An 18,008-nucleotide genomic window follows, 5' to 3' on the forward strand; every position below is an offset into this window, starting at 1 on the left:
TGCTCTCATGGAACACTTCAAGTGCACAGGTATGAAGATGGCGGCTAAGTGAGCTTATGTGTCAGTTGTATATGTATTGAATAAAAATGTTACCTTGTAGCCGTTGAGGAATGAGCACACACGACTAAATGTGGAGACGTGTTTATTCCAACGGCTAACAAGTGGATCTGAACTGAACAGCAAAAGCAGTGTAATATATGTAACATGAACCGCCCCCTCCTCTGCACCTGCTGGGTGAGATGCCTGGTCCTAGTGCCCGCCACACAGCCCCCCCCCCCCCCCCCCCCCCCCCCCCAGAACACCCAGAAGGAAGGTCAAGGTGAAAATTTTGCAGGGGGCTTAACCAGCCTGCCCCAACGACTACGCAGTCCGTCTTTCGGTGGTGAAGGTGATTTGGGCGAGACCTCAGTGGGGGAACGACACTCAACCCTGGCATGCCGCGGTGAGGCTGGAGGTTTCGGAGGGCGTCCGCGACGTGGGGCCTGGGCCGGCGAAACGTCCTCGCCTGCAACTAAATGAGCCGGTTTGAGCCTGTCTATTGAAATGCCCTCCCTCCGCCCACCCATATCGAGCACAAAACTCTTTTCACCGTGTTCGAGCACTCTAAACGGGCCGTCGTACGGCGGTCGGAGGGGAGAGCGGTGGGCATCGTGACGCACAAAGACGAAACGGGCTGACCTAAGAGCAGACGGAACAAATATTTTGGGGACGCAGTGGTGAATTGGTGCTGGAGTCAGGGGCTCTGCTGGCAAAAGGGGGAATGAAGGTGCACCCGAAGCTTGAGGCAGAAATTCACCAGGAACGCGGAGTGGTTGACCGAGCACTAACTCTGCGGGGGCGGCGTTAAGGTCTTCTTTAGGGGCCGAACGTAACCCGAGCAGGACCCACGGAAGCTGGTCGACCCAGTTACCTTCCGACAGCGCGGCCCGTAGCGCGGCTTTCAGTGACCGGTGGAAGCGTTCGCACATCCCGTTAGCCTGCGGGTGGTAGGCCATAGTGCGGTGTACCTGCACACCCAAGGACTGCGCCATGGCCGACCAGAGCTCGGACACAAACTGGGGGCCTCTGTCCGAAGTGATATCGGATGGCGTGCCGAAACGTGCGACCCAGGACGACAGAAATGCGCGGGCAATATCTGCCGAGGTCGTGGATGTCAGGGTTTTGCGAGGTGGTGATGGCGGGTTCGGATCCCAAAAAGCAGGCAGGAGGGAGCAGGAGGTTGTTTGACAAATTGTATTAAAATAAAGGTCAGCAGTAACAAAATGTAAAACATCAAAATGATCTGAATGGAAAAAATACAAAGTAGCAAAAGAAAACCAAGTGTAAAAGTCCGCCAAGGTTAAACAAACACGTACACAATGCATGCAAGCCAACCAACCAAGCAGCAAACAAACAATGAATCGGCACCGGATGATCGTGCCAGGTGTCCTTTTAAGTGTCATTGATTATAACGACCAGCACCTGCGAGGCTGCCGGCAGGGCTGACGTCGCTACCCGCTGGTCGCCAATCTGATCGGGACGACCAGCACCTGTGCAGGTGCAGGCGGGGCCGACAGAGCCCCCCGTTGGTCGCCAACCAGATCATGACAGTACCCCCGCTTCAAGGGGCTGCTTCCAGAAGTCCCAACAGTCTCCCAAAAGGTCCACTCGCCAGGGAACGGTCGGTGGAGAGGGCAACCGCTGCCTCTCCAGCATACGACGGGCGGCGGCCTGATGGGAACGGGACTCGGCCTGGGGTAGACGAAGACGCGGCACGGATCGTCGTGGGCGTGAGTGCGATCCCTCTCGCACGTTCACGCGACGGCGCATGGCTCTGCGTGGACGTCGAACTGCCAGGCGCAGAATGGCACCCCGTACGGCCGTATGGGACCAGGTCTCGGCCGGACGCCGACGTGGGCGTGAACTGCCCGGCTCCGGGGGAACGAGACCAGTCCAGAGCCGCTCCGGGATCCAGCGGTGAGTGGGGTCTCGGACTGACGTTGACGCGGACGTTGCACGGCTCGTCGTGGATGAGACTCAATTCGTCATGTACGACGACAGCGTGGCTGGACGTGGGCGTGCAATGCCAGTCACCCAGTTTCACCCTGGACGGCCACCTGGAAGGAGGTCTCGGCCGGACGTTTACGTGGACGTTGCGGCTCGTCGAGTGACGCGATTCAAACTCGACGAGGCTTGCGCTAACGTGGACGTAGCATTGCCAGGCACAGGGTGGAAATGAGACGGGTCCGACGTACCTGCGGGATCCGATGGTAGGCCGATTCATTCTGTCAGGGTTTTGCGAGGTGGTGATGGCGGGTTCGGATCCCAAAAAGCAGGCAGGAGGGAGCAGGAGGTTGTTTGACAAATTGTATTAAAATAAAGGTCAGCAGTAACAAAATGTAAAACATCAAAATGATCTGAATGGAAAAAATACAAAGTAGCAAAAGAAAACCAAGTGTAAAAGTCCGCCAAGGTTAAACAAACACGTACACAATGCATGCAGCAACCAAGCAGCAAACAAACAATGAATCGGCACCGGATGATCGTGCCAGGTGTCCTTTTAAGTGTCATTGATTATAACGACCAGCACCTGCGAGGCTGCCGGCAGGGCTGACGTCGCTACCCGCTGGTCGCCAATCTGATCGGGACGACCAGCACCTGTGCAGGTGCAGGCGGGGCCGACAGAGCCCCCCCGTTGGTCGCCAACCAGATCATGACAGTGGAGGACAGGGGGACTGCTTCCGGCCACCTAGTGGTTCGATCGACCATGGTGAGGAGATGTGTGCAACCCTGCGAAGGAGGGAGGGGCCCGACCAGATCCACATGGACGTGGTCAAATCTCCTGTCCGGAATTGGAAAAGTTTCCAGGTTTGCTCGGGTGTGCCTGTGGACTTTGGCGCGCTGACATGCCACGCATGCAGCTGCCCACTTCCTGACGTCCTTTCGTAACCCATGCCAGACAAACTTGGCCCCAAGTAGTTTGACTAACGCCCGGACGCCAGGGTGTGAGAGGGAATGAATAGAATCAAAAATTCGCCGACGCCACTCCTGCGGAACCACGGGACGAGTGAGACCCATAGACACATCGCAGAGGAGAGCGGGACCCCCTTCACACAGTGCCACCTTCTCAGGTTTCAGGGCTGTGCCTGCTGCCTTGAGTTCGTGGATGTCCGGATCCTCAGATTGGGCGGTAGCCATCTCTGAAAAATCCACCCCGAGCTGGACTGGACACACAATCGCGCGTGACAAGCAATCGGCCACAGGGTTACATTTGCCGGCCACGTGCTGAATGTCTGTTGTGAATTCAGAAATGGCCGCCAAATGCCGTTGCTGTCGGGCCGACCACAGTTCAGTCACCTTTGAGATGGCGAATGTGAGTGGTTTGTGATCCACATATGCGGTGAACCGGCGCCCCTTGAGGAGGAAACGAAAATGGCGCGTTGCAAGATGGAGTGCTAACAACTCTCTGTCGAAAACACTGTACTTGCGTTCGTTATCTTGCAGCTTCCGACTGAAAAATGCAAGGGGCTGCCATTCGTTCTCCACAAGCTGCTCAACCACCGCCCCTACGGCAACATCAGATGCGTCGGTAGTCAAAGCCACCTGTGCGGTTGAGATTGGGTGGACCAGAAGAGTTGCACCCGCAAGAGCTTCCTTGGCCCGTTGGAAGGATTGTGCTCGTTGCGGTGCCCACTCGACGGGGTCGTTAGCCTTCTTTTTTCTCAAGGCGCCGTAGAGGGGTTGTAGGAGGTCGGCTGCGTGAGGAAGAAACCGGTTGTAAAAATTGATCATGCCCAAAAACTCCTGCAGAGCCTTCACTGTGGCCGGGCGGGGGAAATCCACCACTGCTTGCACTTTGGCGGGTAAGGGGATGGCGCCCTGTGGAGAAATGCGATGCCCCAAGAAATCGATCTTGGACAGACCAAATTGGCACTTAACAGGGTTAACTATAAGGCCGTGCGAATCAAGGCGCTTGAAAACTTCGGTTAAGTGCGACAGGTGTTCCTCCGGTGAAGGGCTGGCCACAAGGATGTCGTCCAGATAGACAAATACAAAATCAAGACCTCGCAAGACTGAGTCCATCAGTCTTTGAAAGTCTGTGCCGCCCCCTTCAGGCCAAAAGGCATGCGGAGAAATTCAAAGAGGCCAAAGGGGGTAATCACCGCTGTTTTGGGCACATCCTCCGCCCGTACCGGCACCTGGTGATAACCGCGAACTAGATCTACTTTTGAAAAGATCACGGCGCCGGCCAAACGTGCGGAAAAATCTTGAATGTGCGGGATGGGGTAACGGTCATGTGTGGTTATGTTATTCAGCCGACGAAAATCACCGCACGGCCGCCAAGAACCGTCACTTTTGGGCACCATGTGTAATGGTGAGGCCCACGGGCTGTTGGAACGCCTCACGATGCCCAAGCGCTCCATCGTCCCGAACTCCCCTTTCGCCATTGCCAATTTTGCCGCGTCGAGGTGACGAGCGCGGGCAAAAACTGTCGGGCCAACCGTGGGAATGAAATGCTCTACCCCGTGTTTAGTATCGGCATTGGAAAAGGCGGGTGTGGTTAACGACGGATAATCGGTCAGCAGGCATTCATAAACGTTACCCGATGTTAAATAATTTGCATGCGTTAACGCCCCGAGCCCTCCGGCCTCACACGGAAAAGTGGCGAAAGAGATGGCGTCAATCAAACGACGGTTGGCAATGTCCACAAGAAGTCCGTGAGCACATAAAAAATCGGCGCCAATTATGGGAACTGTGGTCGCGGCAACAATAAAGTTCCACTTGAATTCCCGTCCGTGGAAACGCACAGTCACCGACCTGGAACCGAAGTTAGCGATGGGCGAGCCGTTAGCTGCGCACAAGGCAGGCCCGCATCCACCTGCCATCTTGTCCGCAGCGGTGGGCGTCAGCAGGCTTACTTGTGCCCCGCTGTCCACAAGGAAACGTCTTCCTGACGAGTAGTCCGTGACGAAAAGCAGCTCGCTTTCGTTGCTGGCGCCCACGGCTGCTACTGGGTGTCGGGCGTTGAAGATTCCCGTCGTCTCGTAGAAGCAGAGAGGTGCGCAGCGTCGAGCCTTGGCGCCAAACCGCTGATGGAAATAGCAGGTGGCTTTCCCGCGCTGCTTCTGCCATCCCACTGCGGCCACGACGGTCGGATCGATTTGCACGGCCAACCGCCGTATCGCCAGAAGCGCTCGATCTGCTTCTTCCGCCAAGCCACGATAGTCGCCGGTGGCTAGGCACGTCGAGTTAGCGAGCACGGCGCGCACTTCGGGTGGTAGCTGGCGAAGGAAAATGTGGGGGAAAAGGAATCCGCCATCATCCGAATTTAACAGCGACAGCATTTTGTCCATTAGATCCACTGCTGTTCCGTCGCTGAGTCCGGGAAGCGAAAGAAGTCTGTCTGCTCTCTTGGAGGCCGATAGCGTGAACCGCCGGAGCAGCAGTTGTTTGAGCGCGTCGTACTTCCCGCATCGTGGAGGTGCGCGCAGAAGTTGCATCATGCGATGCGTTGTCGGTTGGTCGAGGGACGCCACGACCATGTAATATTTTGGGTCATCTGTCGTGACGCCTCGTAGGTGGAAAAGTGCTGCCACATGGTGGAACCACGAAGCCGGGTCGCTGTGCCAGAACTCGGGCAACTTCGTGGCGTAGGCGGCAGCTGCGAGTTTGCGCCGGTCGTGGCGACATGCCCGTAGAAGATACATCTTCCTCCGTTGCCATGAACATTTCCATCGTCGGGGTCACCAGTGTAGCCGTTGAGGAATGAGCACACACGACTAAATGTGGAGACGTGTTTATTCCAACGGCTAACAAGTGGATCTGAACTGAACAGCAAAAGCAGTGTAATATATGTAACATGAACTGCTCCTCCTCTGCACCTGCTGGGTGAGATGCCTGGTCCTAGTGCCCGCCACAACCTCATAATTTATAATGCCCGATTTCTTTCGGACAGATGTTTTCTCCCAGTACATGTGTGGTATATTGTTAATAGCTCAGCAGCATTCTGTCTTCATTTTCTCCTCCCGCTTGAATACATTGTTTGTAGGTGTTTTTAACAAAGTGTTTTTTTATTCCTCTCAACAGACTGCACTGCTTTCCGTATGTACAAACCTCTAATTTATTGTATTAAGTTCCCCCCTTTCTACTTGATATCTAACTTAAAACAGATTTTTTTCTTACAGACAGTGTATTTTAGGTGTTCAATTACCTGACATGTTTCGGCGTATACTTCCACCTTCGTCAGAGTGTCACGGATTTTGTTGTGACGCGCCTTTTTTTTCAGCTGGTGTTACTATAAGGACGTGACCTACCTGTCGGATCTGTCAGGCAAGTGTATGCATTCTGTCTGCCTGTCAGATCTGTTGCTTGTCAGATCTGACAGGTAGGTCACACCCTCATAGTAACACCAGCGGAAAAAAGGCGCGTCACAACAACATCCGTGACACTCTGACGAAGGCGGAAGTATACGCCGAAACATGTCAGGTGTTTGAACACCTAAAATACACTGTCTATAAGAAAATAATCTGTTTTAAGTTAAACCTCTAATTTGCTTCAATTGTTTTATTTACAACCAAATCTATAAATTGTAATTACATTTATCACCTCGAGTTGACTCCAGTTTTTACTGTTCTATTTTGGGGAATATGATATTCGGTGTGTTGGCACGGTGGTGATTTGTTGATATGTCCACATCACAATACAGAGGTCATTGGTTCGTTTCTGGCTCTGGCCTTCCTGTACAGAGTTTGCATGTTCTCCCTGTGCCTGGGTGGATTTTCTCACACATTACAAGAACACGCAAGGTAGGTTAATTGAACCCTAAATCAGAGGTTTCAAAGTCATTTTTGTCACAGGCAAATGACAATTTGAGGATGAATTCTGATAGTTGACGCACAAATGCCATCATTGTGTACTGTCAATCACGCTGCTTGTATGCATTAATTTCATTTCTCTATAAGGACTTGGAACAGCAGGTTGCTCCAGTTCAGCATGTAGGTGAGGCTTGATGACGCTAAGAGTCACCATCCAAGTGTGTACCCCAGAGTTGTTTGTATATCCACACCCAGTATACAACACATGATAACATCTCGTCAGCGCCTTCTCAACTGCTCCCAAGACCTGTCAACATTTTCTCAAATTATACACTAGAAATCCAGCATCACCATTGCCCAGGGATCAAATACACAAACTCTGTACACAATAATGCCCCCTAAAGAATAATTAAATAACCGTTCCGCTTTCCTCTGCAAAACTGCTGAACATTAAGATTTGACAATCGCACAAAGTATAAAGTTTGAAATTCCTTTGCTGTAATCCTGGGATTGCAACTTTTGAGACAGTAGAGAATTATTTACAAAAAAGCAGTGATAAAATTGTCATTTATCTGTTATTATGTGGCATTGGGGGATTTAATGAATCAATCTGACCACAATAAGGATTTTCTTTAGAGTATCAGGCCATATCTTAATCAATCCGGTGCTTGCTGGTAAAAGAGCGACTCTGCAATGCGCCAAGGCAGCAAAACGACCAACCTTGACTGGCTTGTCTGCGTTCATCTGACTCGGAGTATGTGGGGGAAATCCAAGGATCACTTAAGGTAGTCATAGCATGTAAAAGTACATTCACAGACAGCAAATTAAAATGACATAGATTTTCTTGGTGGTTGAAAAAAAACGTGACAAAAGATGAGGCTTTCGATCAAAGTAGTCTGCCTGTCTGTTAAACCATGTGGATTGGTGTTCCTCCGCCGAAAACTAGACCGCCAGCCACCGTGGCGCTGTGTGGTTTGGTTCGTCCGCCGAAAACTAGTTGGTATGCCAAGATTATATTCTCGCGAATTTAATTTTCGTAAGGCGAAAAGTTCGTGAGCTAAAGCGTTTGTAAGCCAATTTATCACCGTATGTGGAGGAGATGAAACATTCTAATGGTTTAACCAAATTCCTAACGGCCCTCGAGAGGAAACCATAACTACAATGGGGCACGCTGCAAAAAATGAGTTTGACACCCCTAACGTAACACATACACTTTTTTGAGGTTAATGCAGTCTCAAGGAAAGTCGAAAATTGAAGGATATAGCATAAAGCTTGTGGGATTGGGATAGGTTCACTGCAGGGCTGTCAGTGAAGGAAAGCATTAAGTCGTTGATATAGCCCTTAATACACTGACAAACATTTGCTCCTTGCACAGGAATTGAGCATTGCGTGTGACCAGGATGGAATCTTTCGAGTGGAAAATGTGAGCAATGGCTCAGAAAGACAGTGCTGGTGCACAGCCAAGCTAGACTGTGAAGGGGTACATTGATAATTTGGCTGCCGGCACTCAGTTTGGGGAAAGCACGAGTGTTAACGTTTACAACTATCTATGACACTGAGCACAGGTAGCCCAAGGAGCAGCTTTTGTTACCACATACATTCTCATGCTCTTTATTGAATGCTTCTGGTTGCACATAAGAGACTAGTAATTTCCATCAGACATATTTGTCTCACACATGCATTGATAAACTCAAGGACATTTTTAGTCATGGCACCCTCACTTGAGTGTACTCTATTTTTGATATTGGTTATAATCAACCAAAAATTGTACATTTAAAAAAGAAATTAACACGTCCAGCACATGCTTCTTGAAGATTATGGAACAAGTGAATCATCTCCACTGGATACACACTGTATAACTATTTACCACAGTTCACCATTTGAAGCGCTTGGATACTCAGATTTTCATTCCGAAATGTCACTCTCCACCTCATCTCTACTCCATCCTCCTCCGCTGACACTAAAAGCAGTGCTACTATAGCTGGCAAGAGTATCTGGCTTTTGCTGTGGTCACTTACTCTCAATGCCATCTAAAAAAGTTTGAAGTTAGAGACTTTTGATTTGTTTGATTAAAAATCATTCATTGCGACCTTTATCCTGAATACAGAAATATAATGAAAAAGTCCATCAGATGGATATGTTAAGGTGTGTACTGAGACTAAAACAACAAATTGTTTTAAGTACTGTTCAATCAAAATTTATTACCGTAATCACCTTTTATGAGATGGGGGGGCTGGAAATCTCAAGGCACCAGATAACTGCTTGTGTTGGACTTTTCAATTAGTTTCTGGCATGCCCCACTTAAAAGAAGAAAACATTTCGCACCCCTGAAACCAACTGTCCGTCATGACCATACATGCTGTGATTGGCATGTATGGTGATTAAATCCTGAACATTAAAGCAAAAAAAGAAAAACAAAGAATTATAGATCAAATTCCAATGAAGATTTACGTTATTTCTATTTTTTCCCTCTTTAATCTTGTTTCCAGTACATTCCAAATCTCATTCCACTGTAAACATTTTGGAACAAGTTCAAATAGATTAAATTAATCGACAAGCTCACTCGATGTGGGAATGTTTTGTTTATAGTAGTTGGAAGCTTGAGTTCCCTCTGAATTTGAATACCTGTTTTACCAAAGCATAAAAAATGTGTCATTTGGAGAAAGACAGCATTTTTCCATTCAAGCCGTTCAAGGCAAGCACAATGAAGGAAGATTGCTTGTGTTTCATGTTTAAAGGAACGTTATTGCAACTGTGTCAAATGTCTTTGCAACTGATTAGAATGAAAATTGTAGGCCTTTGTAGTGTCACAAATGCTCGTCTGGACTAATTGTATTTAAACCTCATAGCCTCTGTTTTCATTCCTGAAACTGGCTTCTGCAGATCGTCAAGCACTTTACCGTTGCATTCTACATGTTTTGCCATTCGGGAGTCATTTTGACAGGACTTTGGTCACTGCCAAATGAAAACAAAGTTACTTGCACAGGGAACATACTTGACCTCCAGCAACAAACATGCTGCAGGAAGTTTTTCCTCCAGCTGAGACCTGGAAGGACAGCTGAGCTGTCCCTGAACTGCCCTGATACTGAGTGACAGTGGGGTTAGAGTCTCTTTGTGGAGTTTGATGAGACAATACATCACACAGCTTGCACTTGCTTCATAGGAAGCTAAAGACAACAGGAGGACATTAAGGGCAGGGCAGGAAAAATGTCTACTAAAATCACACAGGACCAGCCAGGAAGTGGATACTTTCACTCAGTTTCCTGTTAGGAAGGACACGGAGAGTTACGGTGAGAAAATCAACAACTCATATGTGACATTTTGTGGGGAAACGCATTTCTGGGCAGCTCCAAAGAAAATTAGTCAATCGGCTGAATCTTTGAAGCAGAGACTCAAAATCATATTGGTGTTCATGCTGTTCCCTTTCATTTCTGCAGTCCATAAATACTTACAATAATTCTGCTGTTTTTGTACTCATTGTCATGGTGTTAAGGCAGCTACACACACTCTCATTGCACGAGTGTTACTCAAATAATGTGCAGTACAATTTACTCATATTGGAAAGTAGGGCTGTTTGGTAGCACTTGCCAACATCTTAAGAAGAACCTTTACCAAGTGACCACTATGCTGCGTTGTAGCGTTTGAGAGAGTTAAGAGACCATGAGTAGAAGGGTAATGCTGCTCTGAGTCGAAGACTGCGAATCTGATGTCTGTTTCTGCAAATAATTGGCATCATTTTTATGATTGTGTTTGAAATAACCAGTCAACCAATGATCTAATGCAACAATTAGTAATACAGTATGTATATGCCTTGAACCTTGCTGACATGTGTCACAAACTAATCCTGATTAGCAGCAAGACTTCCTGCCACAGCCCCTATTAATTTCCTAATTGGATTAAATGGCGTTTGAACTGAGGTCAAAATAGCAATCAGTTGCGAACTGTTTTCATCGGTTAAATTTCATGTCTACAGAGCTTCACATGCATGACAGCTCCCCAAAATACCAAGTGTCCTTCAAAACTGATCTTAAGAGCAGATAAACAAGCAGATTTTTTCTTCGTCATTTCTAAAAGGCCACACTATTGTTCATACTTTGCTGAGACCCTTTGAGGTTTAAATTGAGACAATCCTCTTCAATTCTCTGTCTTTTCAGGCACCATGAGACCAGTGCAGAGGAACTTCTATGAACCATCTTCTGCTCCGGGCAAAGGCGTGGTGTGGGAGTGGGAGAACGACAATGGTTCATGGACGCCATATGACATGGAGATTTGCGTGACCATCCAGAATGCCTACGAGAAGCAGCACCCGTGGCTGGATCTGACCTCCGTAGGCTTCTGTTATCTCATCGACTTCAACAGCATGTCACAAACCAATAAGCAGAGCCAGCGCAAACGGCGCCTTCGGAGACGGATGGATCTTGCTTATCCACTCATCATGGGTTCCATCCCCAAGTCGCAGTCTTGGCCTGTGGGCGCCAGCTCCGGTCAGCCCTGCTGCTGCCAGCAATGCATCCTGGTCAACTGTACGAGAGCCGCATCGAATGCAATCCTTGCCTCCCAGCGACGCAAGCTCCACGGAGCAGGCAATGCAGGTGCCACAGGGACCCTGACGGCCGTGCGACAGAGCAACACATTTGCTGGAACCTCGCTTTGGTCTCCAACTTTGTCTGGCACCAATAATGTCAGTATAGGAGAGGGGCAAGCCAAAGGTGAGCAGGTGCAGGTTCCATTGTCCCCAGCTAACTTTCATGTGATGTCATCCCATGGTCACAACACACTTGCAATCAACGGACAGAACAACCTGAACCGACCAGGCACTCAGCGCATCTCTATGGCCAGTCCTAGAGGAACCATTCCGCCAGGGTATTGAGCTAAGTCTTTTACTTTCTAATGTACTATGCTTCTCTACTGACACATTTTCAGGTTGTAAACCAAAAAAAAAGCATAATCAAGATGCACGCACAAGACTGCTATGGTGTGCGAACATTTCTTTCAACTAATGTACTGTTTACTATACCATACCATTTTCCTCCGCTGACATGATCAAGTCACAGAGGGAGCAGCTATCACAGGAAAGCAGATAAATATGATGGAAAGAGATTGTAAGAATTCAATGAAAGCACAGGTATGCGGGGGGGGGCTTTCTCACCCAGCACTTTTGTAGAGACTGTGAGAAAAAGCTGCCCAAGAGGCTGGGGTGAAACGAAGGACAAAAATTCTCAGGCGAGTAGCTCAACATCGTATGTAGTTTACATACCCTCAGCAGCACACTCACTCACATGTGCAGAAAAGCAAACGGCTAACACACGCTCACTTGTGCGAGACAAACAGGCACCAGGAATTTACACAGAATGTGAGACATCAGATTGCAGGATATAGAAACACAGATACGTACTGTACATGTATGATTAATGTAGCGCATATTCTAATCAGACATAAATCTAGAGACAGAAAAACAGAAATTCACCTTGTTGCTGCTTTCAAACAGGTTATCTTCAAACTATATTCTCATTTGTGAATCTGTCTTAATTCTTGAGCATCATCTCAAAGTATTACCTTTTCAATGTCGAATCACCTATTATTTCCTTCCATATTCTTTCAATATAAGACTTCTGCCCAGCAGGAAGTCAAAAGGAATGGTTCAATGTTGCAGAAAATTTGGCAAATAAATAAACACACAGTCCGTTTAACATGATAAGGTAAAGTACTCGCTTTGCTGACACCCAAGAAGACAGTGTACCGAGAATTACTTTGTAGGGAAATCAATTTCAATATAATTTTATTTTAGTTTTTTACATTTTGTGCGCATAAGATGATGCTTACGAAATACAGACCGTTGGAAAAAGGGAAGTTGGGGGTGTGAGAATGAACCCTAGTCAGACAGAAGAACGTGATTTGATTTGGCAGAGTGCAAGAGCTGTCAAGGTGGTTGGGTTCATCCTCTTCGATTGAATGGGCTCAAAGAGGTGCGCCCAACCAGATAAAACAAAGGGCTGTTGTTTACAATAACAATCTGACCAAACACAACCACTTGGGCATGATGGAATACAATTCGAATAGGTTTTATTTTTTTAGCAGTAAATTAAAAGTTGAAAATGATTCCAGTCCAATTTGATCAAAGACAATTCCATAAAATGCATTCCTTCAGGAGCCCCAACCTGATGTCTTGAAAATCATGATGAGCTGCCAACTAGTTTTAACACAGTGCACTGCTTGCAAGATGCAATATGTCTTGACTTTGTATGCATAAACACAAGACATAAACATTTGCCTGCTTGTTTCAGTCTAGGTCATTTTGATAGATTTTTTAAAGTCACTAAGTGTGCAGCTCTTTTATCACATTACATATGTATGATGTAATCCTCCATGGAGCTCATTGTGTGATCTAACATCCCGAATTATAAGTACAAGCTCTTTGCACTTTTTGGTGAAGTTTGTATGCGCACTGAGAATAAGACACATTTGCTCTGCGATGAATTGTATGAACCACCACAATTGCATACTCACTCAGAGTGGGGTTTTGATCGGATTTTGGATTTGGCCTCAATACATCTAGTGGGCCTTTAAGTATTGTCATAGGAAGCCCCTCCTGGTTGCTCAAAGAGCCGAGTGATTTAAAGCCTTTTTGGGTGGCGATGAGTGGATGAAGTGAGCACCACCCCGCTTACATGTGAATTCTGCATGTGACTTTGTGGAGGGCATTTTTGGAGCTGTTATCCATTAATAAAGATACAATAGCCTGTTCTGCAGTCATCTAATTGAGTTCTGGTTGTTTGATTTATATCTATTCTTTATTGGGACAGATGCCACGACAGGAAAAAGAGTCAGGAAGTCGCATATGAATATGAGTATGTATGCTGTACACAGCAACATCTTTGCTTCATTTGTTTTGTTCACCTCAAGTTGAGCATTTCTAACAGTTTTTTTTGTAACGGTGTGATATGGTGGCATGGTGTGCGACTGGCCTCACAATGCAGCCGTGGTATGTTCGAATCCAGGCTTCTTGTGTGGAATTTCCATGTTCTCCCTGTGCCTATGTGGGTTTTCTCCAGATACTCCAATTTTCTACCACATTCCAAAAACATGCGTGGGGAGTAAATATGACATTCCAAATTGTCCGCTGACGCCGCCTCTTTGAGGATAAGAGGTCCACATCATGGATGGATGGATGTCTTTGAGCAGCGGTCCCCAACATTTTTTGCCCTAAGGACCGGTTTAATGGCACTCAATATTTTCAAGGACCACCCTTCAAAGTGTAATGGATAAATACAGTAGAACAAAATATACTATAAACTGTCGTGTTTTCGAAACATAATAATAAACCCGAATTATGACATGAGGTTCGTCCTTTCCAGCCCTAACACTCTTTGATCACCACGGAAGCATTTCAACGCGACTTCAAAATATCAGCACAAATACTGCATGCTTGAAAAATGACTTATCTTCACCACATATTATGCAAAGTGGGCTTGGTGTCCGTAAATCTCCCATTGAGATAAATCCATATTTTAAATTGGATTCCAGATAACTGCCGATTAAATGTAGCCTTCTTTTTCTTAAAAGTTAATAGCTTCTCTTCTGTTTCTTGGCTGGACCTTTTCACCATCCCAAAGAAACTTTCCAGAGACCTTTGTTTTTTTCCACAGTTTGTAAGCTCCAGATTTCAAATTTAACGGTAACATTCTTATTCAGTTTGCAAGCTCCTGGATTTAAATTTAATGGTAACATATCATGTGATCCATAAGCCCGTCTCGTGTGTAATAGACATCTGTATAACGGAGAATATTTTTGTTAAAATTAAGCAGATTATTTTAAAATGTGGAAAGGAAAAATGGAAGTAAGGTAAGGTAATTCTTTCTCTGTGTCCTGGGACCAGAATACAGAGGATCTGCGACCGCTGTTTTAGAGTATTGCTATTTTGTTTTGATCCCAAGCAGAATCTACTTTAAAAATGTCCAAAATCAACACTTGTTGTCATGTGGAGTGAAGTCAAGTCAAAACTCTTGTTTAGAATGGATCAGCCCTGTCCATGTATCAGACTGTTTCATTGTATCACAACATAATGAACACCGGACCTCTTTTCTTTCTCTTGCAGAGTTCCCGCTCTCCCAGTCAAGAACTTGACTGGATCTGGTCCAGTCCATCCAGCACTAGCAGGTTGGGTCAGCTAAAAACTTTCCATGGTGATGAAGATATTACCATATTACTCACGATCATTTTCTGTTTGTGTGGGTGTGCGTTGTCACATATGCATCAGGTATGACCGGTATCCTGATGTGCGCTGTAGGTCTCCCTGTTTGCCTGACCCGAGCACCCAAGCCCATTTTACACCCACCACACATCAGTAAGAGCGATATGAGGCCAGTTCCGGGGGTGAATGGGATGCGGCGCAAGACCAAGAAAAAGCACCTGAGGAAAGGTAAGTTGGAGGCAAACATGTTGGAACAGGAGTTGTGCGGTGCAGCGGATGAAAATTGATCAAATAAAGCAAATGTTCCGTTCGTTACAAAAGCGGCCTAATGTGTTTGTACCCACTGGAGCATTCACCACCTCAGAGGCAGTAGCTTAATATTCTAAACCAAACTGTGACTGTCCTCACTTAAATGTGATAACGAAGAGACGCTCTCAATCGTTTGAGCATCACATACCACTTTAGTACATGCTTTTTCACAGACATTTTTATTTAACAGTAGAACAATGCATAATTACAAAATTGATTGGTGCTTATGTCCTGTAGTTGGCAGCAGGTTGTTAGCAGCTAAACCGCTCATATTGACATGAGCAAGGTGCTCACACGTTCATGCTTTCCACTTGATCACCGGGTTGCTACGTGTCCAAATGATTCAACCATTTTGTTGGATTGCCTTGTTTTTAGCAACATACCTTGCCGTACCTACAGTTTCCTCCATGTCTCATTGGAAGTGACGTGCAGTCAGGGGAGGCAGGTGAGGCCGTGCCTCACCTGTCACCATGGCAATATCAAATTAAAAAATAAACAGTTATATTTATTTAGTGATTTCTACTTTAAAGTTCTTTTCCATTTAACTTCACCGTTTTTAATGTTTACCGTTCAAATACTAAGTAGAGACGAGCGGTGAGGCAGCAGCCGGCTGAGCCTCACCATGGATTGCGCAATCACTATGCTAACTGTGCTGTCTTGCTCTGCAGTGAGACCGCATTGCTCTCCCTCTGCATATCGCTATTAAAGTGTTCAAACACTTTTAGTATGTGAACTAAATTTCTACAGTTTAGCTGGTTTATATAATGGACAGTCACTTTACATTATAGACACTGTACTACAGTGTTTATTTTATTTTATTTTCATCAAAATTGTGTGCATAGGTGAGGCACACAGTTCTCCTGCCTCATGACAGAGGGCGCTGGTGATTACAGATTTTTCTTGTGCCTCCTTGGCTGCAGAAAAATAGAATTAGTGAGAGCAAGCTATAGTAAACAGCAAGTTAAGTTCAACCATCCAGTCCTTTTTTCGTGTTGCTTGGCCTTATTTTAAGAATGGAGGATGACATATTTAAATTGAAAGAAATAGAGTGACTTTTAAAGCTGTTGCATCAATAACCAAAAGTTATTGATGCCTTTCTTCAGAAGGAGCGGCGCATGGACTTCATTTAAGTAAAGGTAACACAGTAATCACGTTTGTTTTTTTTTATTCTTTTTTTCTATGCTACAGTTTATATAAAGAATGCTGACATGACATTTTAAACAAAACACGTTAACTGTTGCCAATCAAATGGTGAATAAGCTACTCGGTAGAGTTCATATTTGTAAATCTGACTGTGATGACGTCAGTGCCTTACCAGCCATGAACCTCACCGCACATCACTGCTCATTGGCTATACAGCCACACAAGCGATGGGCATGAACTTCCCTTGACCGCATAGCTTCATATTTTGAAAATTAGTCCTCGTCTTGACTGCCCATATACTGCATGTTGAACTACACGTTGAGCCTTTGTTACTATGACTTTCTGTTTTACTGTTTCTTTCATTTATTGGCGGATTGTGTTTGTGTTATAATTTGCTCACCACATTTTGGAAGAAAAGATTGATTCTGATTGTCTGAAGTCTCACAGATGGACATGCAGGCCAAACAAAGCAGACTGCAGTCAGTTCGCTTTTCTACACATCATCTGGGATTTACAGGCCATGGCCAGAATGAAAACAGGTCGATAGAAGCCTTGGAAACCCGGAGCCTCCCAAGGGAGTCTTTGTCCTAATTGATCAGTGAGGCTTCCATCCCTAGCCTTCACTGCAGTTGTCCTCTTAGTTAGCCCTTCACAGCTCTTATTGTGCTACACTACTTGTACTCTTTCACCTTTACCTCGTGCGGTTTCATTATTAACCGCTTCACTAATAGGATTGAGCCAAAACTCTCAGGCTGTATACTACCAATAATGTGCAGTTTATTCGTGCAACATGGTACAAAAGGTAAAATCTGTATGCTGTTTTCATTCAGATTTTTTTAAGTCTGTCTGCAGTGTCTGGTTGTTAAAATTTAATATGATGCAAGTTGAGATGTGTCAATTTTCACCAACGTCACCACAACTGTTCCATAGATGGTTGATAACAAACAGTGAACAAAACGTCAGACAATGGGTGTTGTTTAATGAATTGAAAAGAGGCAATGCAGTGCTGTGTTCCTCTCTTTCTGCCTAGCTGAACTGAAAAAAAGACATTCTAGTGGAAAAACACATTGGCTTCAGTGGTCTGCTATGTGGGTGTGCTCTTAGCCATGCAGCACTGCTTTCACACATAAAATGATGATACATGCAGTCGTTCAACATGTACAGCGGAGCCTCTAAACATTAATCCCTCTTAAGTCGTACAATTGGGAGTACAATTTAGTATTTTACTCACCAAAATGTGTTGACATGACACAGCATAGTCAACATTTAGATGAACTGTGTGTTTTTTACTTTTTCTTCGTGTGACTGTGGGTGTGTTATTTTGTCACCACATTCATTTAACAGTGATTGCAAAGAGGAGAAATGACGATCAGGGTGGAAATGGGTTTTTCCAGGAATATTCTGTCCACTTAGCCTTTTTAATGTTGGGTTTGTACCTGATTATCTTTTACTCTATTTAATTTCTGTTTTATACGTCAAGGCAAAACTCCAGAGGATGTTGTCAGAAGATACACCGACAAAATTAAAGTGGGGCCAGATGAGGTAAAACACACATACACGCGCATACACAT

General features: G+C 45.9%; 1 protein-coding gene across 9 annotated transcripts in view; it reads left to right on the forward strand.

The window, feature by feature from the left end:
• The window catches only part of dtx1 (deltex E3 ubiquitin ligase 1), a 43,441-nt gene that overhangs the window by 16,089 nt on the left and 9,344 nt on the right, over positions 1 to 18,008 (forward strand). For 7 of the 9 annotated variants that reach the window (XR_016114728.1, XM_088994630.1, XM_088994635.1 and 4 more), the window contains 4 exons: positions 10,949 to 11,657; positions 14,890 to 14,951; positions 15,052 to 15,213; positions 17,918 to 17,979. Coding sequence is in view for 8 of the 9 variants with exons in the window: in XM_088994630.1 (XP_088850756.1) it covers positions 10,949 to 11,657; positions 14,890 to 14,951; positions 15,052 to 15,213; positions 17,918 to 17,979 (995 nt within the window). In the remaining variant the exon portion in view is untranslated. The remainder of the gene's footprint in view (positions 1 to 10,948; positions 11,658 to 14,889; positions 14,952 to 15,051; positions 15,214 to 17,917; positions 17,980 to 18,008) is intronic. The other 2 variants (XM_088994637.1, XM_088994636.1) reach the window with 2 other exon arrangements.

The sequence above is a fragment of the Hippocampus bargibanti genome, linkage group LG04 (genome assembly GCF_051943395.1).
Source record: "Hippocampus bargibanti isolate YZ-2025 linkage group LG04, ASM5194339v1, whole genome shotgun sequence".
NCBI lineage: Eukaryota > Metazoa > Chordata > Actinopteri > Syngnathiformes > Syngnathidae > Hippocampus > Hippocampus bargibanti.